This window comes from Squalius cephalus, assembly GCF_949319135.1.
Source record: "Squalius cephalus genome assembly, chromosome: 7".
NCBI classification, from domain to species: domain Eukaryota; kingdom Metazoa; phylum Chordata; class Actinopteri; order Cypriniformes; family Leuciscidae; genus Squalius; species Squalius cephalus.
Window position 1 is genome coordinate 6,922,874 of NC_137128.1, and position 27,101 is coordinate 6,949,974.

Consider the following 27,101-nt stretch of genomic DNA (forward strand, 5'->3'; position numbering starts at 1 on the left):
TGGATGCGTGGCGTAAGCGTCTCAGCTGCGTGGCGTGTCCGTTTTTATTTCGGCTCCCATCCATGTTAACAGTTTAGAGTTTGCACACTGCCTGTGTGAGACGCGCGTCTCAGGCGCGGCACGAGCCGCGTGGAAAACGCGTGCATTCTAGAAATAGAACCGACGCCTATTTTTCACGCGACACGCAAGCGTCTTGGAAGCGTTTCCATGCAAAATTGAATAGGAAAATCTGTTTATTTGTCATTTTGACACGAATACATATTAATAAATGTCCTTTTGATGTTTAAAAGTGTCTAGGTTTTGACATAAATGCAAATATAAATGTAATTTTACAAAATATGATCGATTTTCAAATACTGCTGTATTGAATGAACAGCTTTTAGCAAACTCTATTGCTATACTGAGATGAGGAATATATACTGTATGTGTTTTGTCAAAAATAAAGTCATCAACTAACTAATGAATCCTTTACTTTGAAATACGTATGATAAAATGTATACTTTAGTTTTGAAAGACGTTGACTAGTTTTGAAAAGATTATAAAGTATGTATGTGCATGCATATATATATGTGTGTGTGTATATATGAAGAGTTCAGATGCAAAAGCCTCTAAATGCCATCTGAAATTTTCTCCTAGAATGATCATTTTTATGAAGCTTGTATATTTAAGTTAGCTATAGGTGACACGTCACCTGAATGAATGGCTCATTAAGTATGCAGGGACGTAGTCTCACCAGGTGTGAACTACTACATATGCATGATGCTGTTGGAGCGTTTACGCCCCATCCGCATATTGGCTTTCCAAACTAAAAGTGTTTCACAAAACTAAAATCAATGTATCGTTTTTTTGTGGATGATTAGGCAGGATGATTTTCATATCATTTTGAAGAAAAAACACTAGGCGATGAAATCCATTAGTCAAAAGTCTTATTGCCACATATTTAGTATGTGTTTTGTGGCCTTATTTCAGAAACTTTAGTTTTTAGTTTTTTCAATAACCACGCATAAACATTATTCTCTCAAAAATGCAGACATGTACATTCTTGTTGCTCACATATTATGGTAGCCCTGTTTGTGCTAAATAGTGTGTAATTTTTTTTTGCCATTAATATGTTTATAAGCAACTGAAAAAAGCACAAATGTCAGGGCATGTCAGAACATCTCAAGGACCCCAAAAACACCCCAGACCCCAGAGGGTTAATGTTATACCTTGACAAACTATACATCATTAAAAAGATATAATACTCAAGTTTCAGTATTTGACCACTATTGTATTCTGAGAAACTTATAGTGACAGTTATGTCTTAATTTGTGTCAGGAGTTATGAAATGAAAAAATGAGTCGATACCTTTAATATGAATTATGCGCGTCAGCCTGTTCCATTCATAAAAAACTCCCGTGCTGTCGTCATGACAGCGATACACAAAACAACGTCCCTCAGGGCTTTAGCTCAAAAATGTGCAAACTTGGAGAAACATTGATATATTCTCATAGATTCACGTCATATTTCTAAAGACAGGAATAATATTTATTGAATTTATACCCAAATGTGTCGATGTAATCATTGTGAGCGCTTTTACTGAGATGTGCAGTGTTTTCAATTCATACCAATAGCCTGAGGGCGCTATATGCACAAAAAATAATCCATATATGGGACATGAAGAAGAGCCATGATCATGTGACATTCCAGGACGTCACTGATACACACAAAGCTAACAAGAGATCCCGCTGTAATATGCAGATAAAAGATGTTTTGAAGACAATAAACATGTTTGCTATGATATTTGATTTGCCTGTGTTCTTCAAGCCATGCCAGGTATTTTCATAATAATAGATTATATTTATAATGTAATGCTAATCGATATAGACTTTATCATCGTGCATAAAACTATAAATAATGTTTTCTGTCTGATTTTTTTTTTATCTGAAGCCAAATTAGATCAGAGAAGATTATTTAAAACACTCGATTGCGTTATGAAGTAAGTTTGGAGCACAAACATGGTTTTAATCTCATAAATGGTCGTGTATTGATGGTGTGCTAAGCTAACATGCTAGCTAGCCCAGGTGCACCTGCCACCAGGGGTTATTCTTTTATGAATTTTGTTCTAAATAAGAATGCTTACTGATATGTTTTAGTGCATTTGACCACTATTTAGTGCACTTCAAATGTGAAGTGAGAACTTTGATAAAAGAAATTAGGGATTGAAACCCTATGAATAGGCTGTGAATAGCCAGTCGTTAGTAACTATAATGCAGACAAAAGAAATGCATATTTCGAGCCATAACCAGTCTGGAGAGGTGTGAATGTGTGCAGGGGGAGACTGAGACTGAATGGGGCTCATTTGCACCACAAAACAATAGAGAAAAAAGACTGAATGGATGCTTAGACGATGACTAAACATCAGTTGCATTTTTAGAGTAGCCTAATCAAAATAAAGTCATGACATGATCTTGAAAAACATTTAACTAAATACAGAGTTTTAGACTTATTATCTTCATATTTTAAATATAACATGGTCAGACATGTGGCTTTAGCTGTAGTGCATTTCTAGATTGCTCCAGTGCCAACTTCAATTTTATTTTCATTAATATGTTTCATAAAAAAAAAATTCTAATAACTTTACAAAACTTTGAAGCTATTTAAAAAAAAAAAAATCATTATGACAATAATTAATTCTACATTTACAATAAACTACCAGGTGTCAGCTTTCAAATGAGATCATACTTGTGCTTTTAGTGCAAAGGGTTCATGAACTGTATCTGTTTCAGTTTGGGTATGTCATTTCTGGGGATTTTTCAAAAGTGGGGTTGCAGCTTAACAGGTTAACTGTTATATAAAATAATCACATTTGCAATTGTGCACGGGAAAACGGAAGTCTTGCTAATGTGATATTGTAGGCCTATGATAACAACATAATATGATATAAATATAAGACAAAAACTAATTTGGGAACATACCTATAACCGTACACATCAAGCAATGAAAGCACGAGAGACAAAAGCGATGTCTGCTCGCAGTGCCTCCTACATCGTTAAAACAATGATAACAATATCATAATAGACAATACACATCACACATAAAGAATGAACTTAGAATTGAACTGACATTTACCAACTCGCTTCTCCTTCTCTCCTCCTGTTTCGCGTGCAGGAGACAGACGTAATGCTGCCGCGAATGACGCAAAATGTCAAGTGAACAAGCAAATCCACCAAAAAAGAATAATAAATAAAAAAGTACGCTAATTAGATGGTTCTAATTTGGAAAACATTTAGATGTGTCTAAGTCAAATTGCCATCGAAAATGTAAGACCTTTCATAAGTAAAAAAAGACTTAAGACTTTTTAAGGCCTTAAATTTTAAAAATCTAATTTAAGACTTTTTAAGACGTTTTTTGGAACGACAGCTCTCGAGCTGTGGTTAGAAGCATAGTTTCTAGATTGCATGACATGTGATAAATCCTTATCTTTAGCAAAATAAGCAAGATGACATTCAGTACAACCTGTGTCTTTTATTTAGAATACATACAAATGTAATTTGTCTTTTAGTTTGTCAAGAGATTTAAAGCACCGTTTTTGAAAAGTGCACATGTGCGAACGTGCTCTACTATGTAAGAACGAGCCTTTAACTGAATCTGATAATAAAGCAAAATAACTGAGAAAAATGAGAAATAGTCTTCAGATGCCATGTCTGTAATTTACAGCAAAACATATAGCGTTAATTCGATCTCAAACAGATTCATTAAAAGAAGTTCCCTTTCGTCCTGGGAACTCCGACGTGTCGTCGGGGGAGTTCCCTGACGAATTGGGATCACGCTAGGGAGACCAATTGCCTACGAGTGAATTAAAACGAGCCAATGAAAATTAGCATGCAGAATATGCATTCCGCAGCCCGCCTACCAGCGCGGGTATAAAAAGGTGGAAGCAACGCATACACAATGCTTTTAGCTTCGGAGCCGACCGATTGTGTCCTCTCTGAGTGAATGAGCTTTAAGATTGTATCTTACGCTCTACGAGTCTGCTGTTTCGGGAAGGGATCTCTCTGTGTTGGCGTGACGGCGTTTCAGCGACCGCGCGATTTCCTGTCTGCCGGCTGCGTCTACACACTGTGAATTCAAAAGCTGTTTTCACAGCTGGTAAACGGTTGAGTGCGCACAGCGGGCTTGCAGTTTCCCCGCTGTGTTGCCGCGTTGGGTCCCTGTGTGCTTCAGCACGATAAAGAGAGTACTTTCTTCCTGAAAGAGCAACACGAGTGAAGATCGCGTCCTTTTCAGGATGACGTTTCACTCGTGTGTTTCTGGATGCGATCGTTTCCTGTTCTCATTTGACGGCCACGTTCATTGTTTCACATGCCTAATCAGTGTGTGAGACTACGTTCGTGGGTGGTTCATGTTCTCTCAGGAGTGCATGACCACGTCGGCACGTTGTTCGTCTCCCCTTTTTAAAGGCTCGAGCCGCTCAGCGTGCCGTGTGCCGTCGAGCGCCGGTTGACAGCGCGGGTTGTCACGGCAACCCAGCGCGCGTCATTCGGTGCTCAAGATGCGCGGTCAAGATCAAGACTCGCGTGCCTCTATGAGGTGAGTCCCTTTGCTTATTTCCCGATCTAGTTTCTCTTCTGGTGCACCAGAAGAGGGCTACTTTGGCGAATAAAATTGGTGATCTGAGGGTTACAGTGAGCACGAACCACTCACTCCTCTAGCGCATCGCAAACATGCTGAGACTTTGTTCGTGGGTGGTTTGTGCTCTCTACATGAGAGCATGACCACGTCGGCACGTTGTTCGTCCTGCCTGAGGGCTTGAACGCTCAGCGTGCCGTGTGTCATCGAGGCGATGGCCACGTTTACTGTCTTGCATGCCTGGTTGACGGCCATGATCGCTGTTTCACATGCCTAATCAGTGTGTTGAGACTGCGTTCATGGGTGGTTCATGTTCTCTCATGAGTGCATGACCACGTCGGCACGTTGTTCGTCTCCCCTTTCTCGTAAAGGCTTGAGCCACTCAGCGTGCCGTGTGCCGTCGAGGCTTTGAATGGGATTTTGGTCCTTCTCATGAGGGACCAAGCATTTCATTCGGGGCCCCGGGGGAGGACAGATGTCGATCGCTACATCGGAGAGAGGGCTGTTATACTCTGAAAATGATGCTGAGTTCCTATTGTAATGGTGTGTTCTCGTGCTGAAGATTCAGACTTGACAGCCACACTTCCTGGGTCTAAAGTGCCTGGATGCGTGTGCAAAATTTTGGCAGTATGGAAGCATTTTGGTGCCAATATGGCAAGCCAAACATGCCTAAATCTGCAGAAGTTTTTCCTCTCTCACTACCCCTGCACATTCAGTGCACATGGGTAGTTCTGATTTGGGGTGGAGCTGCGCTTAGTGACTGACCGTGATTAGTCACAGCGCTGGCCCTCGGTCAGACGATGTCCACACTGTGGTCCAGAAGCACCTCAAAACCAGCCCGCTCGGAGTTTGTTTCCCCCCCCAGCAAAGGGAGGGGAAACGACCCTGAGAGGAGCGACCCGGAGTATGGGATGTCTGCTCTTCGGGAGTGCGTGTCATCACCACTCCTTCCCCCGGGGGAGGGCCGGGTGGAGAATTTCATTTCTGTTCCGCCGCTGGTCATCCAGTCAGCGGTACCTAAAGTTTGAGCAGTCCACTTCCTCTGAGTCACTCACGGGCCCCAGTGCTCAGATGACAGTGAGGGCTACGGCCTTGTCACTCTCGTCTCTCGCTGGGTGAGGAGGCGGAAACCAGGACTCGATGCCCCCGGGCCTCACTCCTCGTTTCCCCTCACGGTTGAGTCTGGCAGACCAGTAAGACCAGTCTCCTCCGTCCGAGAGGGTCAGAATGGCAGTGTGCGCCGCCCTCGAACGTCGCCACTCCCGTTCCCCTCTCCCCAGCTTGCGGATAGCAGTGATGCAGCCGAGGCTGCATCACTCCTGTCTGCAGCTGGGCCCGGAGGCGCAGAGACCAGGTCACGAGGAGTCAGGGCCTCGTTCCTCGTCTCTCCCCCTCCCCTCGCCACCGGGCAGCCCGCAGCAGAATGCCCACGGGCCTTCTCTGCCGTCTGCCCACAGGTGGAAGCAGGTTGGTGTCAAGTTAAAACGCCCAGACCCCGCTCTCGGTCGCTACAATGCCACCAGAGCCGGGTCCCTGTCTTCCACCTCGCTGCCCCTCCGCGGGTATGCTGGTGGTTCGGGTGGGTTTGTTGAGACGGTATCTGGAAGCCTGGCTAGTGCTTCCGGGTCCATCCCGATGGCTCATCCGCACCATTCGGTTCGGCTATGCAATTCAGTTTGCACGCCGGCCTCCCAAGTTCAGGGGCGTCCACTTCACCCGTGTGCAGTCAGTGGGTGCCCCTGTCTTGTGGGAAGAGATCGATGTCCTGCTGGCGAAGGACACGATCGAGCCGGTCCCTCCTGCCGAGATGAGGTTTGGGTTTTACAACCCCTACTTCATTGTACCCAAGAAAGGCGGTGGGTTACAGCTAATCCTGGACCTGCGAGTTTTGAATCGGGCCCTGCACAAACTCCCGTTCAAAATACTCACGCAGAAGCGCATTTTCGAATGCATCCGTCCCCAGGATTGGTTTGCAGCGATCGACTGTCGCCAAATCTTCTTCCCATGGTTGGACCCTGTGTTTCTACGGGCCGGAGTGCCCTTAGTCCAGGTTTCCTGGCATGCTGTGGTTTTCACGGATGCCTCTGCCATGGGTTGGGGGGCCACGTACAACGGGCATGCAGTCTCGGGTCTGTGGACGGGGCCCCCAGCTGCATTGGCACATTAACTGCCTAAAGTTGCAAGCAGTACGCCTAGCTTTGTGTCGCCTTTAGGGGTTTCTCAGACACAAGCATGTACTGGTCCGTACGGACAGCACTGCGACTGTTGCGTACATCAACCATCAAGGTGGTCTACGCTCCCGTCGTATGTCGCGACTCGCCTCCTATGGAGTCAGAAGCTTCTGAGGTCGCTTCGTGCCTTTCATGTTCCAGGGGAGCTCAACCGTGTGGCAGACGAGCTTTCACGGTTGCCTCCCCTGCCAGGAGAATGGCGACTCCATCCCCAGACGGTCCAGTTGATTTGGAGTGTTTTCGGAGTCGCACAGGTCGACCTGTTTGCTTCTCCGGACACAACCCATTGCCAGTGGTTTTACTCCCTGACCGAGGGGACCCTCGGCACGGACGCCCTGGCTCACAGCTGGCCCCGGGACCTGCGCAAGTATGCGTTTCCCCCAGTGAGCCTTCTTGCACAGACCCTGTGCATGGTCAGGGAGGACGAGGAGCAGGTCCTTCTAGTGGCGCCGTATTGGCCCACCAGGACTTGGTTCACGGAACTCATGCTCCTCGCGACAGCCCCTCCTTGGCCGATTCCTCTGAGGAAGGACCTCCTTTCTCAGAGACGGGGCACTCTATGGCACCTGCCTCCAGACCTCTGGAAACTCCATGTCTGGTCCCTGGACGGGACGCGGAGGTTCTAGGTGGTCTACCACAGGCAGTGGTAGACACCATCACTTCCGCTAGAACCCCCTCTACGAGGCGCCTCTATGCGTTGAAGTGGAACCTGTTCGTCGATTGGTGTTCCTCCCGTCAGGAGGACCCCCGAACCTGCCCGATCAGGGTTGTGCTTTCCTTCCTGCAAGATGGGTCGGAGCTAAGGCTGTCTCCCTCCACCCTCAAAGTGTATGTCGCTGCAATAGCAGCGCATCACGATGCAGTTGAAGGTAAGTCCTTGGGGAAGCACGACCTGATCATCAGATTCCTTAAAGGTGCTAGGAGGTTAAATCCACCTCGTGTTTTGCACTCTGTACCCTCTTGGGACCTAGCTCTGGTTCTTAGAGCTCTTCAAAGTCCTCCCTTTGAGCCCTTGTCAACAGTTGAGTTGAATTGTCCATTAAGACAGCGCTCCTGTTGGCATTGGCTTCTTTCAAGAGGGTCGGGGATCTGCAGGCTTTTTCGGTCGACGAATCGTGCCTAGAGTTCGGGCCGGGCCTTTCTCATGTTGTATTGAGACCCCGGCTCGGATATGTGCCCAAGGTTCCTACCACTCCCTTCGTGGACCAGGTAGTAAACCTGCAAGCGCTGCCCCAGGAGGAGGCAGACCCAGCCCTAGCTTTTCTCTGTCCCGTCCGCGCCTTGCGGGTTTATATTGACAGAACGCAAAGCTTCAGAACCTCAGATCAGCTCTTTGTCTGTTATGGAGGCCAGCAGAAGGGGAAGGCTGTCTCCAAGCAGAGGTTAGCCCACTGGTTAGTGGATGCTATCACCCGAGCGTATGAGTCTCTGGGTGAGCCTTGTCTTCCCAGGTTGCGTGCTCACTTTACTAGAGGTGTTGCTGCTTCCTGGGCTTTGGCACAAGGCGCCTCGTTGACAGACATCTGTAGAGCTGCGGGCTGGGCGACACCGAACACGTTCGCTAGATTCTATAGCCTACGTGTGGAACCTGTTCCTCCCGAGTACTCGCTACGGCCAGTGGTGCGAGGGAATAGGTTGTGTCGGCTTGCTACGCCATTCCGTGCCTCGGCCGGATACGTGCGTCTTGCTCCGTTGGTGCCCAACGTCGGTGAGCCTCGTGAGTTCCTCCATCACCCCTCCGGTGCCAGGCGTGGCGGACCGCCTGGCGCCAGGTCTACTACCTCTAGTAGGAGTTACTAGTAGACTGGGTGTTTCCAGTGGTCTCTACGGTGACCCATGATGCCACGTGCAGTTCAGCCGTGTCGTCCCTGTTGAGTACGCTCCCATTTCCCTCGGATTGGGACTACCTCAGGGACTGCCATTTGTTTCACTACCCCAATGGGTTAGTACATATGTGTATTCCAGGCCAGGTCTGCTCAGACGTTATTACTCCACCATGTGCGCAACATCATAAACCAACGTGGTTGAACGACCACTTTGCGACAATACAGTTTCGGGAAACAGTTGTGACTAGCTAGTTGATTTCTTCAACGATGCATCGTACTATGGTAGTTAAGCAGCAAGTTACGTCGTTGTTCGGGAAACGCACCCCAGATGAGGTCGTTTATCGGGGTGATTTTCAATATCATTACAGCACCAAAGTAGAGTTAATATTAGCCAATTATTTCACAACCTTGATTATATAGACCATATATAGCCTCTTTTCAGCTGCGCTCGTCGTCTTTTGACTTCTGGTCTACATTTTCACAGCGATCTTGCGTATTTATGAATGAACGGCTCGTTTTAAAATCTTCCCGGTCTACTGAGATTTGTTAAGACATCTGCTTAAAACATTACCATGCTCATGATAACTTTCATTAACTCTGCAATAAGTAAATCCACTTCACCAGCTAATTACTCCTCGACAGCGATGCCATAGAAATATACAGAGTGACCGCAAAAACAGAAGTTCAAAGACAATATTTTAAAGATGCATAAGGCGTATACTGTTAGGTCTATACACGTCGAAAAATGACCAAGGTCTGGACCTCAATGGTGTGTATGGCCCTGCATGAGGGCTAAATATACACACAGACACTATTAAGCACACAAGAAACACCTGAACACAATGAACCACATTTGTCCCAGTGAGCAAACCAAAGGTCACATTGACATGAAAGAACCTTAAAGTGTCATGAAACCCTGTTTTAGCTGGTCGTTCACATCTCAGAGCTGGAAAAGTCTGAGGAAATGTGTGTGTAAAGCTGTGGAAAAGGGGGTGTGTAGAGGGTGGGAAAAGGGGAGACAACAACCAATAAAACACAGACCTGCAACACTCTCATTATACAGAAACATGAATATTAACCTTCTGGGGTCGACAAACGCGCCGGTGCGTTTTGCTGGATTTTCTTCACATAGTTGCAAAATAAACTTAAATTTCTCCGTTATTTATGGTCATACAGAAAAAAGAAATATGAAAAAAGAATCTGTGATATTTCTACTTTTGTATGTGTCCACTTACAATCAAATCAAAACATTGTGCTTTTGTAAAATAAAGAAAATAAACAGGGTGTGCTTTCTGCCTCTCCGTCGTAATGAACTTTTTTTTTCTTGAGCACGTCTATAAACTGAAACAAAACTCAGCGAATACTTGTCACACATTTATGAGCCATATACCTTTATAAACATTTAAGTGTGTACTTTTAAATGATCAGATTCAAACTGAAAACAAATATTCTCTGTTTAAGTAATTTGCATAAAACCAACAAGATGTTCAGCTTCTCATGCGCTTGCTCATTATTTTTAATTTTGACCACGCCCACGCGCGCAAAAGAGATTCACATGCAAATCTCCACATGGAACGCGAACGCGCTCATTACCTCAAAAACAAAGCACCAAAAAACTTCGAAAAAGTCTCTGATTTTCATCGAGTTTGAAAGACGTGCCGTGAGCTTACATTGGATTTACCTCAGAAGAAGAAGAACGTGATTTGAAGACAAGAAAGATGTAAGGTAAGAAATTCTTAATTATTAGTTCATGTTATTGTTGCATAAACTTCACATTGCAGTTGAATTGTTGCTAGATATATGGTGAATATTATAATATTTAGACCCGTGTTTACTGTTAATGTGTTTGTGGATATCTGCTCAAACGTAGATATGTATAATATGGTAACCATAATGTTTCATATTTTGGAGCGAGCTCTGGTTTTGAATGTATCATATTTGGAGCGCGATCACGTTTGAAAAGCAAAACGCACCAAACAAAGGATTCATGTTTTTACTATTATCTCATTTCATATCATCATAACGAATGGAAACATTTGAAGTAACATATGATAATCAATATATTTTTCTCTGGAAGATTTATATGCTGCTATAGGTTATTGTTATTATTATTTTATGCAGCACTGTGCATAGCCTATGCTTACAAGGCACAACAAACCTGGTGTTCATTATATTATATATTGTTGGAAACATTTGTGTGTGTGTGTATTCTGTGAATTTTAAAAAGCAATTTTAACCAGAAAAATCTAAAATTTATTCCCAATAAATTTTAGAACTATATTCCCTATAGTTTCTCTTGATATCAGTATGTTCACTTTTTTTTTTCTTTCAGGGACCAGATGCCACTGAGTCCTGCTGACTTCAACATTCACATGAGTCTCTGTATATGAACATGGTAAAGTGAAAATCAAACACCTTGGAAATGAAAGGTATGTACAATGTTTTTAGGAATGTTTTAGGTGTATCTTTGGATTATGTCGTGTTGTAAATAAATCCAAACAATCAAAAAGCCATTCTTTTTAAAATCTCCTCATTCTTTGTGCAAGGTCGCTCATAATGATATGGCCTGATCACTCCTAATAGGGCCGTTAGGGGAGTGTCTTTGTCTTTCTCAGGTGTGAAAAGCTTAAAACTTTTACATACATGCTGCTGATATATTATTGTAGCAGAGTTTGTGCTGAATACAGTGTAATCAGACTTTAGCCATGAAAATGTCACAAGTAACAGAAATAAGCACAAATGTCAGAGCATGTCAGAACACCTCCAGGACCTAGAAAACACCTCAGACCCCAGAGGGTTAAAATATGACTGCAGAGGAAAAAAATAAATGGATCTGAAGGCACCTTGATTCATTTTAAAAATATAACAGAGTCGCTCAGAACCGGCTGATGTACAGAATCGTTCTCTCCAGCCCCGGCAGCCAATCACACGCTCCGAAAGCACGCTTCTACCTCAGATACCGTGACGTCGCTTCCACTTTACTTTTTAGCCCGGAAGAACCACATTGCTCAGAAAAACACAAAAATAACCAATTTCCTCTCATTTGTAATACTTATGAGTGCTTTTATTATTTTCAGTGATGTGCAGCCTGTTTTTCACATCGCAAAAAATGTGTTTTAGGGGGTTTCATGACCCTTTAAAAATGATGTGAAATGAATGTGTAAACCAGTGATCTCAAACTCAATTCCTGGAGGGCCACAGCTCTGCACAGTTTAGCTCCAAACAGCTCCAACTCACACCTGCAAGGAAGTTTCTAGTAATCCTGAAGACCTTGATTAGCTGGATCAGGTGTGTTTGATTAGGGATGGAGCAAAACTGTGCAGAGCTGTGGCCCTCCAGGAATTGAGTTTGAGATCACTGGTGTAAACTAACATAAATAGATCAAGACCATTTTTGTATTGTTACAATGTTGGTAGTATATTTAAATGAACAATGTGTAGTCTTTCTCTGTGTTACCTGAACCTGGATATCCCTGTTTATTTGTCAGCAAAGGTCTGCTGGATGAAGCTAAACACATTAGTTAATCATCATAAGTCTGATTCATTTTCTTTTCTCTTTCTGTCTTCAGTCTGTATGGATGCAGAATTACAGAGAAACAGAGTCTCATCCTGACTTCAGCTCTGAAATCAAACCCATCACACCTGAGAGAGCTGGACCTGAGCGTGAAAAAACTAGGAAACACAGGAGTGAAGCACTTATGTGCTGTACTGAAGGATCCACACTGTAAACTGGAGAGATTGAGGTCAGTCACATTCACAAACAAGAATCAAAATGCTTAAAATCACTTCGACAGTTTAAACTAAAACTCTTTATGCTCAATATCTCACAATGAGTCTGAGTTCACATTATATTTCTGCAAACATGTTCACCTTGGTATTTTGTGATCTGGTAAAATAAAGATAAAGATCTCTCTTCCTCTGTTTTATTTGCTGATGAAGATGATGTGACTTTACAGAATAAAGAGTTTTCTTTTCTTCTGTCTTATTTTCTGCTCTCTCTCTGCTAATGTAGTTTAAGCTGCCGTGATATGACAGATGAAGGTTGTTCTGATGTGACTTCAGCTCTGAAATCAAACCCGTCACACCTGAGAGAGCTGAACCTGAGCGGGAAGAAACTAGGAGACTTTGGAGTGAAAAACCTCAGTGATCTACTGATGAACCCACAATTCAAGCTGGAGAAACTACAGTTAGTATCATTATACTGTACAGCAATTACAGTGTGACTGAAGTTTATTTATTTGAAGACAGCGGGGCTTATGTTTCATTGTTAATAGCAGTGCACTTTCTGGGTTTTCCCTATTGCTCACATTTTTATGTGTTTTTATCTAGATAAAAATTGTTTAATTTCCAGCATTTGATACAATGTACTGATTGTGTACATGCAGAAATCTGCGTTTTCAACAGAGAATAAAGAGAGACGTCAAATAAATAGTTGGAAATGAAAGAGAAGAAACAGTGTCTTCCAGCACACAGAACTATTGTGACTGGGTTTCAAAACAGACTATTGGAAAGTAAATGCAGCTGTAGCTCTTCAATAAGATGATCATCATAGATGTGAACTATTGTTATTTATCTGTCTTCAGTCTGTGTGGATGCAGTATTACAGAGAAACAGAGTCTCATCCTGTCTTCAGCTCTGAAATCAAACATGTCACACCTAAGAGAGCTGAACCTGAACTGGAATAAACTAGGAGACTCTGGAGTGAAAAACCTCAGTGATCTACTGATGAACCCACAATTCAAGCTGGAGAAACTACAGTTAGTATCATTATACTTTACAGCAATTACAGTGTTACTGAAGTTTATGTATTTGAACACAGCAGGACTTATGTTTCATTGTTTATAGCAGTGCACTTTGTTTTTTCGTTTTTTAAACTAAAACACTTTATACTCAATATCTGACAGTGAGTCTGAGTTCACATTACATTTGTGTAAAATTCTTCACATTCATGATTTGTTTGTAAAATAATCTCTCTTCCTCTGTTTGTGTCTTTCTAGACTATTTGACTGTGGCATTACAGATGTTTCTTCTTTAACTCAGTCTTTGACTAACTCAAAAGCACTGCAGTTTTTAAAAGAGCTTGATCTGAGTCTCAATAAGATAGGAGACTCACAGCAGCGGCTCAGAGACGTGATACGAGACTCAAACTGTGTCCTGAGGTGAGGAAACATCACTGAGATATTAAAGAGATCTTCATTTACCTCTGATATGTGAACAAATCTTTCAAAACATTCATGAAAGAAAATGATCATTAAGCTTTATTGCTTAAAGGGTTTGTGTGAGAACAAAATGTGAAGTTATTGAAATGTTTAACACAAAGGAGGAAAGAGAACAAAAGCTCACTGTCACAGCTTTATACATCAACACCTGCTTTATTAACTGAGTGAAAACAGACTTGGTCAGATTGTAGGAAAACGCTGCACTCCTGCTAAAATCAGTGCAGTTCCAGCTTCAGCTCACATGAGAAATGTCTCTGTCTCTAGTGTGTTTTTACTGTGACAAGCAACACGTCACACTACTTTACACTTACTTTACTCTGTTATTTACTAAGAGCCTACAAACATGTTTAAACTAGAGGACAAACGGCTTTAACTAAAGGTTTGTGTTTGAACTCAAAATAACATTTGTATTTGCTCCCTGTGGTTTATTCCATACGCCGTAAACTCATTAGTTTCTCCATTACAGAGACTCAATAGTAATCGAGGCAAAGTAGCATTTTACAACAGACTAATTGTAAAATAATTTTTTTCAGCATAGATCTTTTCTATGAGGTGTCCAGAACAACATACTAAAAGTCTTAAGAAATCCTAGTTGAGGAAATATGTTAAATTCTCATCAATCCGAGATGTGTGCCAATAAGGCCAGGCAACAATACACCCCAATGGGGCTATTTTTTTCCTTTACTCCTATCAAAATAAAACTTTACACAATGAAAGTACCCATGAAAAGTCAAATTTTTTGTATTACAAGATTCTTTGAAAATGAATTTTAATATACAAATGAGCTATAGACTAATCGAATATGCCCAAAATACACCTGTCAGGTTTGCATACACGAAGCAGACAAGATGGTAGGTTTGATATTTTAATAGCAGAATGGATTGGACACAGCGTGAAAGGTGAGTAAACAGGAAGTAGATAATCAGATGAAGCTTAACTGAATGATAACCAAGTCTATCTCTCTTTTGCAGATGAAGATGAAGTTTCTCTGAAGACGGAATGAAGACAGGCTGAAGAAGATCGGGATCGACGGTGAGTATGCAGGTAGGTAATGTAGAGGGTCTGTGTGTCATGAATCGACGAGACCAGACGATGACTGAAGGGTGAGTGCTAAATATAAAGGGGTGAGATGACGAGGTACAGGTGACGATGATAATTACTCAGGGGAGAGTGAGTGCAGGTGCGCCAAAGAGGATCCCTGGGAATGTAGTGCAGAGAAGACAGACGGTGAATGTGGTGAATGTGACATTACTCCCCGCGAACCGCGCCGTAGAAGGCAGAACACGGGAGGGTCTGTGACCGGCGGGTGGACAGGAAGACGACAGACAGGAGACTCCAGGATGGTATTGCCAACCACCACGGAGCAGGACGAGGAGGAGACCATAGCGGTGCAGGCTGAGGAGGTGACCATGGCGAAGTAGGCTGAGGAGATGACCATGGCGGTGAAGACCCCTCGGTCGCCCATGGCGGAGAAGACCCTTCGGGCGGCCGTGGGCCCTTGGGTGGCCCCCCCCCCAAAAAAAATTCTTGGGGAGAGTGACGGCGTCAAACCCAGCCTTTGGGACAGGCTCTGGAACAGGCTCTGGGACCAGGACATGAACAGTCTCTGGCTGGGCTGACAGGACGAGCGGAGAGGGATATGTACTGGGCGGGACCAGCGGTGAGGGCTCTGTGCTGGACGGGACCAGCGGTGAGGGCTCTGTGCTGGACGGAACTAGCGGTGAAGGCTCTGGGCTGGATGGGACCAGCGGTGAAGAGGGCGTTGAGCTGGACAGGACCAGCGATGAAGGGGGCTTAGAGCTGGGCGGAACCAGCAGCGAAGAGGGCTCCGAGCCGGGCGGAACCAGCTACGAAGAGGGCTCTGAGCTGGACGGAACCAGCGGTGAAGAGGGCGTTGAGCTGGACGGAACCAGCGGCGAATAGGGCTTTGAGCTGGGCGGGACCAGCGATGAAGAGGGCTTTGAGCTGGGCGGAACCAGCGGCGAAGAGGGCTCTGAGCTGGACGGAACCAGCGGTGAAGAGGGCGTTGAGCTGGACCGAACCAGCGGCGAAGAGGGCGTTGAGCTGGGCGGGACCAGCGATGAAGAGGGCTTTGAGCCGGACAGAACCAGCGGTGAAGAGGGCGTTGAGCTGGACGGAACCAGCGGTGAAGGAAGCTTCAAACACTGTCACAGGCGCGGTGGGCATGACGCTCACAGTCTCAGGGGTGGCGGGCATGACGCATACTGCCTTGGACTCGGCAGATCTGGCGTGAAGTGTGGGCTCAGCTGGACTGGCGTGAAGTGCAGGCTCGGCTGGACTGGCGTGAAGTGCAGCCTCGGCTGGACTGGAGTGAAGTGCAGGCTTGGCTGGACTATGGATGAGGATGGATGGCGTGGCGAAGATGGCTGGAGATGGTGGCGTTGCGGACCCGAACTGGAATGCCGGCTCGGCAGGAACCAACCGGATGATGAACGGGGCTGCGTCGAATAGGGACAACAGGTTAACTCTGGAATCCAAAAGATTCTGCATTTTTGGTCTGGTCTTCTGTCAGGTTTGCATACACGAAGCAGACAAGATGGTAGGGTTGATATTTTAATAGCAGAATGGATTGGACACAGCGTGAAAGGTGAGTAAACAGGAAGTAGATAATCAGATGAAGCTTAACTGAATTATAACTAAGTCTATCTCTCTTCTGCAGATGAAGATGATGAAGTTTCTCTGAAGACGGAATGAAGACAGGCTGAAGAAGATCGGGATCGACGGTGCGTATGCAGGTAGGTAATGTAGAGGGTTTGTGTGTCATGAATCAACAAGACCAGACGATGACTGAAGGGTGAGTGCTGAATATAAAGGGGTGAGATGACGAGGTACAGGTGATGATGATAATTACTCAGGGGAGAGTGAGTGCAGGTGCGGCAAAGAGGATCCTGGGGAATGTAGTGCAGAGAAGACAGACGGTGAATGTGGTGAATGTGACAACACCCAAATAGGCTTAATTTATTTTCTTTACTCCTAACACAATGAAATTTACATAGTAAAAGTATACATGAAAAGTAACTTTTTTTGTATTACAAGTTTCTTTTGAAATTAATTAGAATATGCACATGAGGGCCACACCTATTGAATATGTCCTAATTTGAATAGGCAGAAACACCATTCATATGTATGACAAATACATCGGCCCAATATTCATCCAATCATCCTACTGCCAATGGGTGATGGCAATGCTGCTTTTAGACTATGGAGCTTATATTATGACAAAATGATTTGAATTTGAATTGTGTAAATTTGAATTATTTGCAAGTGTAATCTAACAAAATTGAATTTTAAGTGGTAGTTTAAATAGTTCTGAATTTGATTTTTATTAAAAGAATATTGAACATTTGAAATTTAACAAATTGAAATGTTTTTATGGCTGAATTTTATAGACATGTATTTTCAAACAGCTAGTTTTTTTGTTCTGAATTCTCATACTGCAAATATTCAGTTTAGAAAAATACAGATTCAAGTTTTCAAGATGAAGAAATTCAGAACTTCAAATTCAGTTTTCTAAAATTCAATCTCAAAAATTCAAACTCAAAAATTCAGGTCTTACAGAAAGTAGGTCACAGGTCATCCACAGGGAAGAGTAAAGGATCTCAGATAAGTCGAACAGAGCATTTTGGCTGCACTGCAGTAGTTTTCTGCCGCAAACACGGTGGTGGTTCAAGAGAATCCGTGTATCTTTCGTTCAGTTGTTTTTTTATTTAATATTAAGAGTAGAAAAATGAGAAAACAGCTTGAGTATTAGATTTCTAATATTCTAGTTATAATAGTCCGCTGCAGCAGTTCCACGGAGCTTACAAAACTTAACGCGTGCATTGCAACTATAGGCTACATTTCATTTTCTCATCAAACAACTAGACTAAGGAATGGCTCGGTACAACAGAAGAGCCTAGAACGGGCTTTTTCTCTGTGTAGACCAGCAGTTGGTCTGAATTTGCTATAATAGCCTATTTTCCGGACTGTATAGGCTAAGTCACGTTTTATCATGAAACACGCTGTGATTTATTCCAAAGTGACTCAGGCATATATAATGCATTTAACGTTAAATAATCTAAATGTTGACTTTCAAAATTAGGCACGCCAAGAAGGCTATTCACTGTATTTTGGTTAATTTTTGGTGAGCGCCAATAAGATCTTGAAGGAGACCGAGACGCGCTAAAGCAGCGCATCATGTTGTTTTATTTATTTTTCAATGGCATGAAAGTCATTGTAGTCATTTCGAATGTACACAAATAAAAATATACATTTTACTGTCTCGAATGATGTCATATTATCTGTATGACTATAAATAACAGAGTATCAAGTTATTTCCCAGCAGTGGATGGCGCTCGCGCATCGCGCTCTCACGCAACAGTTCTGGCGCTGCTTCATATCGCAGACTGCTCATTATCAAAATGAAACACAGTCAACCAAACATAGAAAAAGTTATTCTGCCTAATTTAATTGGTCTGTTGTACAATATAAAGGGCAAGCTGTGCCGCACACAGTCTTACTTGTTATTCCAAACATTTCCCTTGCTGTGAAGACGCTGATTTAGCCTATATGTGCATATGGGACTCGACTGAAGACGCCTTCTTTACATTAATAGTTAGCATCCACATGTTATATTGCAAATATGAAAACTTTTGACTGAATGAGAGATGCGTGACCGTTTCGATTTAAATAAATTTGTTTAGGCTTGGCGTTTAAAATAGGCTAAATGTTGTTTGTAATAAAGGGCACAATATAGGCTATTTTATAGGCTATGTAGCCTATATATTATTTTATTATACATGGCTACTTATTTTTCATTCTTGTTGTTTTCTGCATTCATTTAAGGATTTGTCACACAGTAAGGGAAAGTAAAATAGGCAACACATAGCCTACATGTTGTATTTTATTTACAGGTCTTTTACACTATTACTGAAATGTGTTTTTCTATGACGATTTGACGCGCACGCGTTTCTCTCTCAACATGATCCGGTGTGACTTGCACTCAGGTGCATGCAACTTATTTTCTGGCAAATACGGTCAGTTAAAAAATGTTGCTGTATTATTACAAAATGCATAGAGTGGAGACCATTTGGGCAAAAAAACAAACATATTGTGTTCATTACCCCCACCCACATTTGGGCTTAATCACTGTTATTATTAGGGGGTCCTTGGAAATGTATTTAGGTGTAGACAAAATCAGTTTATTTCATAAATATGAACGTACCTCGTATCTCCTGGACACTAGCCATTAGTCTACTTCTTTGGCCTATTTTTTTTAGCTGGCCAATTCTCAAACTCGGTGTGGAAAAGCTGCGGAGCGCGGAGAGAACACACAATGGCTTTGCTTTGGAAGGTTTTTTTATTTTTTTTATTTTTTTTATTATTATTTATTTTGGAAGTTTACAGAGAAAATAACACACCGTTTTGTTTAACATCAATTGATACTCAATATTAATGAAATAAATAAATGTAATGTCAGAGAATGCACAAAGCTCATCCTTTTGAGATGTAAATTATAGTACATTTTAATTAAAATAAAACACATCTACATCATAAAACTCAGAAGATTATGTATTTGAATATATTATATTACAATACAAATAAAAAGGCGTCATACTTCAGTCGAGTCCCAAAATACACGTAGCCATATAGGCTAGCGTCTTCACAGCAAGGGAAATAACAAGTAAGACTGTGTGCGGCACAGCTTGCCCTTTATATTGTACAACAGACCAATTAAATTAGGCAGAATAACTTTTTATATGTTTGGTTGACTGTGTTTCATTTTGATAATGAGCAGTCTGCGATATGAAGCAGCGCCAGAACTGTTGTGTGAGAGCACGATGCGCGAGCGCCATCACTTGGATTTGTTCCACTGCTGGGAAATAACTTAATACTCTGTTATTTATAGTCATTAGATGTTATTTAGATGTCATATAGATAATATGACATCATTCGAGACAGTAAAATGTATATTTTTATTTGTGTACATTCGAAATGACTACAATGACTTTCATGCCATTGAAAAATAAATAAAACAACATGATGCAATGCTTTAGCGCGTCTCGGTCTCCTTCAAGATCTTTCTGGCGCTCACCAAAAAGTAACCAAAATACAGCGAATAGCCTTCTTGGCGCGCCTAATTTAGATTATTTAACGTTAAATGCATTATATATGCCTGAGTCACTTTGGAATAAATCACAGCGTGTTTCATGATAAAACGTGACTTAGCCTATACAGTCCGGAAAATAGGCTATTATAGCAAATTCAGACCAACTGCTGGTCTACACAGAGAAAAAGCCTGTTCTAGGCTCTTCTGTTGTACCGAGCCATTCCTTAGTCTAGTTGTTTGATGAGAAAATGAAATGTAGCCTATAGTTGCAATGCACGCGTTAAGTTTTGTAAGCTCTGTGCAACTGCTGCAGCGGACTATTATAACTAGAATATTAGAAATCTACAGTGGTGGTCAAAATTGATGGCACCCCTGATAAATATGATAAAAAATGGCTGTAAAAAATAAATCTGCATTGTTTATCCTTTTGTTCTTTCCTTCAAAAAATTCGCAAAAATCTAACCTTTCATTGAAGTAAAAGAATTGAAATTGGGGGGTAAATCACATTATGAAATAAATGTTTTTCTCCAAAACACGCTGGCCATAATTGTTGGCACCCCTAGAATTTTTTACGAGAAAAATATCTCTGAAGTATATTCCCATTAATATTTACCTTTATTAGCACACCAGGGTGACTAGGAACATGAAATGGTCCAGCTATGACATCTTGTTTCACAGGAGTTTAAATATGAGGAAGCACAAAGGCCAAATTCCCTTAATCATCCATCACAATGAGTAAAACCAAAGAATATAGTTCTGATGTGCAGCAAAAGATTGTTGAGCTTCACAAAATAGAAAGTGGCTGTAAGAAAATATCTAAAGAATTGAAAATCCCCATTTTGACCATCAGGGCAATAATTAAGAAGTTATAATCAACTAAAGATGTTATGAATCTGCCAGGAAGAGGATGTGTGTCTATATTGTCTTAATGGATGGTGAGGAGGAAAGTTTGAGTGGCCAAAGACTCTTCAAGGATCACAGATGGAGAATTGCAGAGATTAGTTGAGTCTTGAGGGTCAGAAAGCCTAAAAAAAATTATCAAACAACCCCTACATCACCACATGTTGTTCAGGAGGTTATCAAGAAAAATCCTCCTCGCTCCTCCAAAAGTAAACTCCAGCATATTCAGTTGTCAGACACGACTGGAACTTCAAAAGGGACCGGATTCTGTGGTCAGATGAAACAAAAAAAGGGATTTTTTGGCAGCAAACCCAGCAGATGTGTTTGGTGCAAACAGGGATGAAGAGTACCCCATGCCTACGGTTAAATATACTGCTGGATCTTATATGTTGTGGGCCTATTTATTTGCTGGAGGTCCTGGACATCTTGTTCAGATACATGGTATTATGGATTCTAGCAAATACAAACAGATAAAAAATCAAAACCTGACTGTCTCTGCTAGAAATCTGATAATGGGCCGTGGTTGGATCTTCCATCAGGACAACGGTCCAAAACAAACATCAAAATCAACACAAAAATGGGCAACTGAGCACAAAATGAAGCTTCTGCCATGACCGTCCCAGTTCCCCTAAACTGAACCATATAGAAAATGAGTGGGGTGAACTGAAGAGAAGAAGCACCAACATGAACTTGTGAATCTGAAGGATCTGGAGAGATTCTGAATGGGAGGAATGGTCTCTGATCTCTTGTCAGTTATTCTCCAAACTCATCAGGCATTATAGGAGAAAACTCAGAGCTCTTATCTTGGCAAAAGGAGGTTGCAGAAAGTGTTTAATAACAGGGTGCCAACAATTATGGCCAGCGTGTTTTGGAGAAAAACATTTATTTCATAATGTGATTTACCCCCACTTTCAATTCTTTTACTTCAATGAAAGGTTAGATTTTTGTGAATTTTTTGAAGGAAAGATCAAAAGGATAAACAATGCAGATTTATTTTTTACAGCCATTTTTTATCATATTTACCAGGGGTGCCATCAATTTTGACCATGACTGTAATACTCAAGCTGTTTTCTCATTTTTCTACTCTTAATATTAAATAAAAAAAACAACTGAACGAAAGATACATGGATTCTCTTGAACCACCACCGCGTTTGCGGCAGAAAACTACTGCAGTACAGCCAAAATGCTCTGTTCGACTTATCTGAGATCCTTTACTCTTCCCTGTGGATGACCTGTGACCTACTTTCTGTAAGACCTGAATTTTTGAGTTTGAATTTTTGAGATTGAATTTTAGAAAACTGAATTTGAAGTTCTGAATTTCTTCATCTTGAAAACTTGAATCTGTATTTTTTAAACTGAATATTTGCAGTATGAGAATTCAGAACAAAAAAACTAGCTGTTTGAAAATACATGTCTATAAAATTCAGCCATAAAAACATTTCAATTTGTTAAATTTCAAATGTTCAATATTCGTTTAATAAAAATCAAATTCAGAACTATTTAAACTACCACCTAAAATTCAATTTTGTTAGATTACACTTGCAAATAATTCAAATTCAAATCATTTTGTCATAATATAAGCTCCATATTAGACTGGCCTCTAACCTGAAAACTGCCTGGCTTGGTAGTACCTTCCAGGGGTATAACCCCCGGCGGTATAGTCTTCAGGGTCACGGAGGCACAAAAGCCTCCCCACCACGACAAGGTAGCAACAACAGGGGAGGTTTCTTTCTGGTGTTTTTTATTTTATTTTAAATTTTTTTAGTTTTTCTTTAACTAACTAGATATTGCTGTTGCTAGCTTCTCATAACACTGCAAAGCTACTTTACAAACGGTGGAAGTCTGATGTGTGGCCCGCCTGGTCTGAAATACTTGCTAACTACAAAAAAGAGAAGCAGTTTTGATGTCTGGAAAAATTATTGTAAAGAGCTGGAATGTCTGGAAAGTGTGTCTGGTTTTTCATCTGTCTTCTGTGTGAGAGTGAACCGTTTAGTTGGTAAGAATGACTTCTGCCTGTAATCTCGTAATCTTACCAACAATACCAATCATTTGTAAATCTACCAGCCCAAAATTTAATCTCACCATGTTACTAATGACTAAAATGGCTATTCTAACTTTCTTCTTATGTTATCTGTGGGGGAATGTCATTACGTAAGGCTTGTTAGCAAGAAAAAAAAAAGAAAAGAATTTAGAAAGCAACTGGAGGCAAGATTGTGCAATCAATTCTTAAGGTCAATATAATGGTGCCTTCACGTGCTATGGTAATTATGGTAAATACCAAAAGCCGACGTGGAAAATGCACATGAACACCCCCTCATGTGGTATTTTCCACTGGGCAACTCGTAGAATATTTTGATGCACGAGTTGCCGAGATGAGATAACCTTTGACCTTTTCAAAATGGCGGAGAGCAACGCAAGAGTCGTGAATACTGTTAGCAGATAGTTTTTGTGGCCTATACAATGTTGTGTCATTAACAATTATAATATAATGCGTTAACACTCAATTTTCAACTTCGCCGCAATTTCCTTGGTTCATATTTAATCATTTTATGTCGTTTTATTTTTTTTTATTATTAATTATGTTTTAATAATCCAAATAGCATCACATTTAGGTGTTTTTTTTTTGTTTTGTTTTTTTGTAAAGATAAAAAAGATACTCTTCTGACACAGACCTTGCGGGTACTACATTACGACAACAAAAGTACTTGAACACAACACACTGGTAAATACCAGTTCACAAGTGGAAAATATCATCTTTTCCAGAGCACATGAAGGCAGCATTTGTCTTTTTGTGGCAGGTGACCCAGGTAAGTGTGGCAAGTGACTTTAAAGGATTAGTTCACCCCAAAATGAAAATTTCCTAATAATTTACTCACCCCAATGCCATCCAAGATATCCATGTCTTTCTTTCCTCAGTGGAAGAGAAATTATGTTTTTTGAGGAAAACATTTCTGGATTTTTCTTCTAACAATGGACTTCATTGGTTACCATCGAATTTAAGTACATTGAACTACAATATAGTTTCAAAAGTCTTTTAAGTGTTTAAACGGGCTGTACGCGATTACAGCTGAAGAAGAGGTTGTTATCTAGCGAACCGATAGGTCATTTTAAAAAAATATATATAATTTATAGACTTTTTAACTTCAATAGTTCAGATTGAGCTGATCAACAAACGGACAGGGAACTACGTCATCACGTTGAAAGGTCACGCCGGCGCCGGCAATACTATTTGAACTACTATTCATATTCATCAGAATGTTATTCATGTACTATTCATATTCATATTCACTGAATACTATTACTATATATATAATAGCAAACAATACTATTGGAACTATCCTCCTACGTACGGTTGCATTGTAAACAGTGGGGCGGTACTTCTGCCGGTGCCGGCGTGACCTTTCAACGTGATGACGTAGTTCCCTGTCCGTTTTTCATTTTGGGGTGAACTAATCCTTTAAATTTATCGTGTTTATGCATAGGTTAACTTACTGAATGGACATGAATGTGTTAGTTATTTGGCCCCTGTTTTTTCTACTTGTGACTTTATGGTATCTTGGCCATACAGTAAGTCAGTTAGGCCTAGTGTTGAGCTCATTTGCATATTTAAAATAGATTTTTCACAGAAACTTGTAAAACAAAAATGTTACTTTTCATGTATACTTTCACTGTGTGAGGTTTGATTGTGATAGGAGTAAAGGAAAAAATAAGTCCATTAGGGTGTATTCTGGACATATTCGATTAGTATATTGCTCATTTGCATATTTCAATTCATTTTCAGAGAAACTTCTAATACAAAATGTTTTACTTTTCTTGTAGACTTTCATTGTGTAAAGTTTTTTTGGTGTTAGAAGTAAAGGAAAAAATTAAGCCTATGCAGGTGTATTTAGCCTATATTCGATTAGTGTATAGCTCATTTGCATATTCAAATTCATTTTCAAAGAAACTTGTAATACAAAAAATGTTACTTTTCATGGGTACTTTCATTGTGTAAAGTTTCATTTTTGATAGGAGTAAAGGAAAAAAATAGCCCCATTGGGGTGTATTATTGCCTGGCCATATTGGCACACATCTCGGATTGATGAGAATTTAACATATTTCCTCAACTAGGATTTCTTAGGACTTTTAGTATGTTGTTCTGGACACCTCATAGAAATGATCTATGCTGAAAAAAATTATTTTACAATTAATTATATTTTTGGCTCCAAAATTAGTTACTTTGCCTGGACTATAGGAGTTACCTGACATGATTCAGGTTTTACATCTATTATATTTAAAAACACAAATATCTATGCAACATCATGTAAAGTCAGTAATTAATCTGATTTCAAGAATTCAGTTTAACTTATTTTTACTCAAAAACAGTAATTGAAATATAATAATTTGCACTTTGTTCCACTGAACACTGATTGTTTTCTCTTCTGTTCCACTTTACAGAGTAGATGAATATCAATCATCAAACTCTGATGGATGCGTTATATCATAGTTTAAAATGATCATGAGAGGAGCAGAAACCATCAGGTGATCCACAGAAGAGTCTCACTACTGACTATGGGGAGAAATAAATGTGTAAATGTGTTTCATAGGTGGAAGAGACTCAGACTTCACAATTAAATAAAGCAGCGTGTGTTAGCATGCGTATTAGAAACATGTGATATTGAATGATTCATGTTGGTTTATTATTCAGCCAAATGATGGTTTAGTTGTAATTAAAGGAGGAACAGAGGAAGAAGCTCAGATGAGTGTCAGCAGAAATCTTCAGTATCAGGCCTGCAAATATAATAATGTTTGGATTGAACTCATCCATAATTATGTAAATATTTCTAATCATGAACGTTATTGTCAAGTATAGCACATAAATGTTTCAAAAGATATAAAGTTTACATGTAACTTTTAAACATTTACATTATCTCTAATATTTTATACACAGAATATATTTATTGTTATTGTTTTATTGTATATGAAGCTAGTTATGTGTGCATCTGTTGCTGATGCACAGATCTACAGTATATTGTCTTTGTTCTGTGGATGAAGTCTCTTCTCCTCTACAGACCGACTAAACATTTTTACCAGTTAACAGCATTTGTGTGTGTTTCACTCGCTCCTCAGATAGCAGACGGATGTGGGCCACTTCAGGCAATGATGCGGCACTGCAGGCCTTCTTATGGCCCGGACTAAATGTATGTGAGCCTGAAGTGGCCCACATGTAAAATGGCAAATATGGCCCAAATATTTTAAATCACATGTGGGCCTTTTTAGGCAAAGATGCGGCACTCATGGCAATGTGTAATCTGAATGTGAGCTTAAAGTGGCCCATATGATAAATAATGAATATGGCCCAAATATTACAAACCAGATGTGGGCCAGCTATGGCAAAAATGTGGCACAATCGGCAATGACTAATCTGGGTGTGAACCAAATATGGCCCACATATGTTGCAGCAAATGTGGCCCAGTTATCTTAAAACATAACTAGGTCAGTTTGGGCAAAGATGAGGGACTATAATCACTGTGAATCTGAGTATGACGACGTCAGGCTATTTAATAGGTGCTTGTGCTTTTAAAGGTATAGTGGAGGATTTTCTTTTTCCGGGTGAATCATCAAGACTATTGGTCCTCCTAATTGTCATTCTGGTGATTTATTTACGTAAGGCCGTCGTACGTGCTTGCAAGTAAGCATGTATGAGTGATGCCGACAGCAAATTGTAAACAGGTTTAATTGTAAATAGGATTTTTCCAAATTTTAGAAAAGAACCGCCCTCTCCACTTGCACACGCCCAACACTCTACCTGCTCCCGAGAGGGAACGCCTATTAAACGTGTGCGAGAGAGCATGCACAAGCCCAGTTCTCATCGTGCATGCTCTCTCGCACACATTTAAAGGTCCCATTCCATGGATTATTTTTATTATTGTATAATGTTTCCAGGGGTGCCCTAGAATGTTAGTATGTTTTTTAGATCAAAAATTGTTATAATTTAGAAATAAAAGGTATATTTCCTAGCCTGATTTCATTCCCTGGTTTGAACACTCTGTTTGAAGGGGCGTGTCTGCTGTGAGACTTCAATGTAAACGCCCTCTGCTGTGATTGGCTGACATGCTTGCATATGAAATATCTGGCATTACATGTGGAACTATCTGGAAAACTTTTACTATTACAGCTATTATACGTTTTTACTATTACAGCTATCGGGATTAACGAATCGTGAG

At 41.1% G+C, this 27,101-nt stretch overlaps 1 protein-coding gene across 2 annotated transcripts in view; it reads left to right on the plus strand.

The window, feature by feature from the left end:
* The window catches only part of LOC307161654 (NACHT, LRR and PYD domains-containing protein 3-like), a 112,968-nt gene extending 86,691 nt beyond the window's left edge, over positions 1-26,277 (plus strand). The window contains exons 16-21 of one of the 2 annotated variants that reach the window (XM_079876518.1): positions 12,237-12,410; positions 12,680-12,853; positions 13,251-13,424; positions 13,665-13,826; positions 25,333-25,416; positions 26,005-26,277. In XM_079876518.1, the coding sequence (XP_079732644.1) occupies positions 12,237-12,410; positions 12,680-12,853; positions 13,251-13,424; positions 13,665-13,826; positions 25,333-25,381 (733 nt within the window). In that variant the 3' untranslated portion in view covers positions 25,382-25,416; positions 26,005-26,277. Of the gene's footprint in view, positions 1-12,236; positions 12,411-12,679; positions 12,854-13,250; positions 13,425-13,664; positions 13,827-25,332 lie in introns of both variants that reach the window. The other variant, XM_079876519.1, reaches the window with a different exon arrangement.
* Positions 26,278-27,101: the final 824 nt, after the last annotated feature.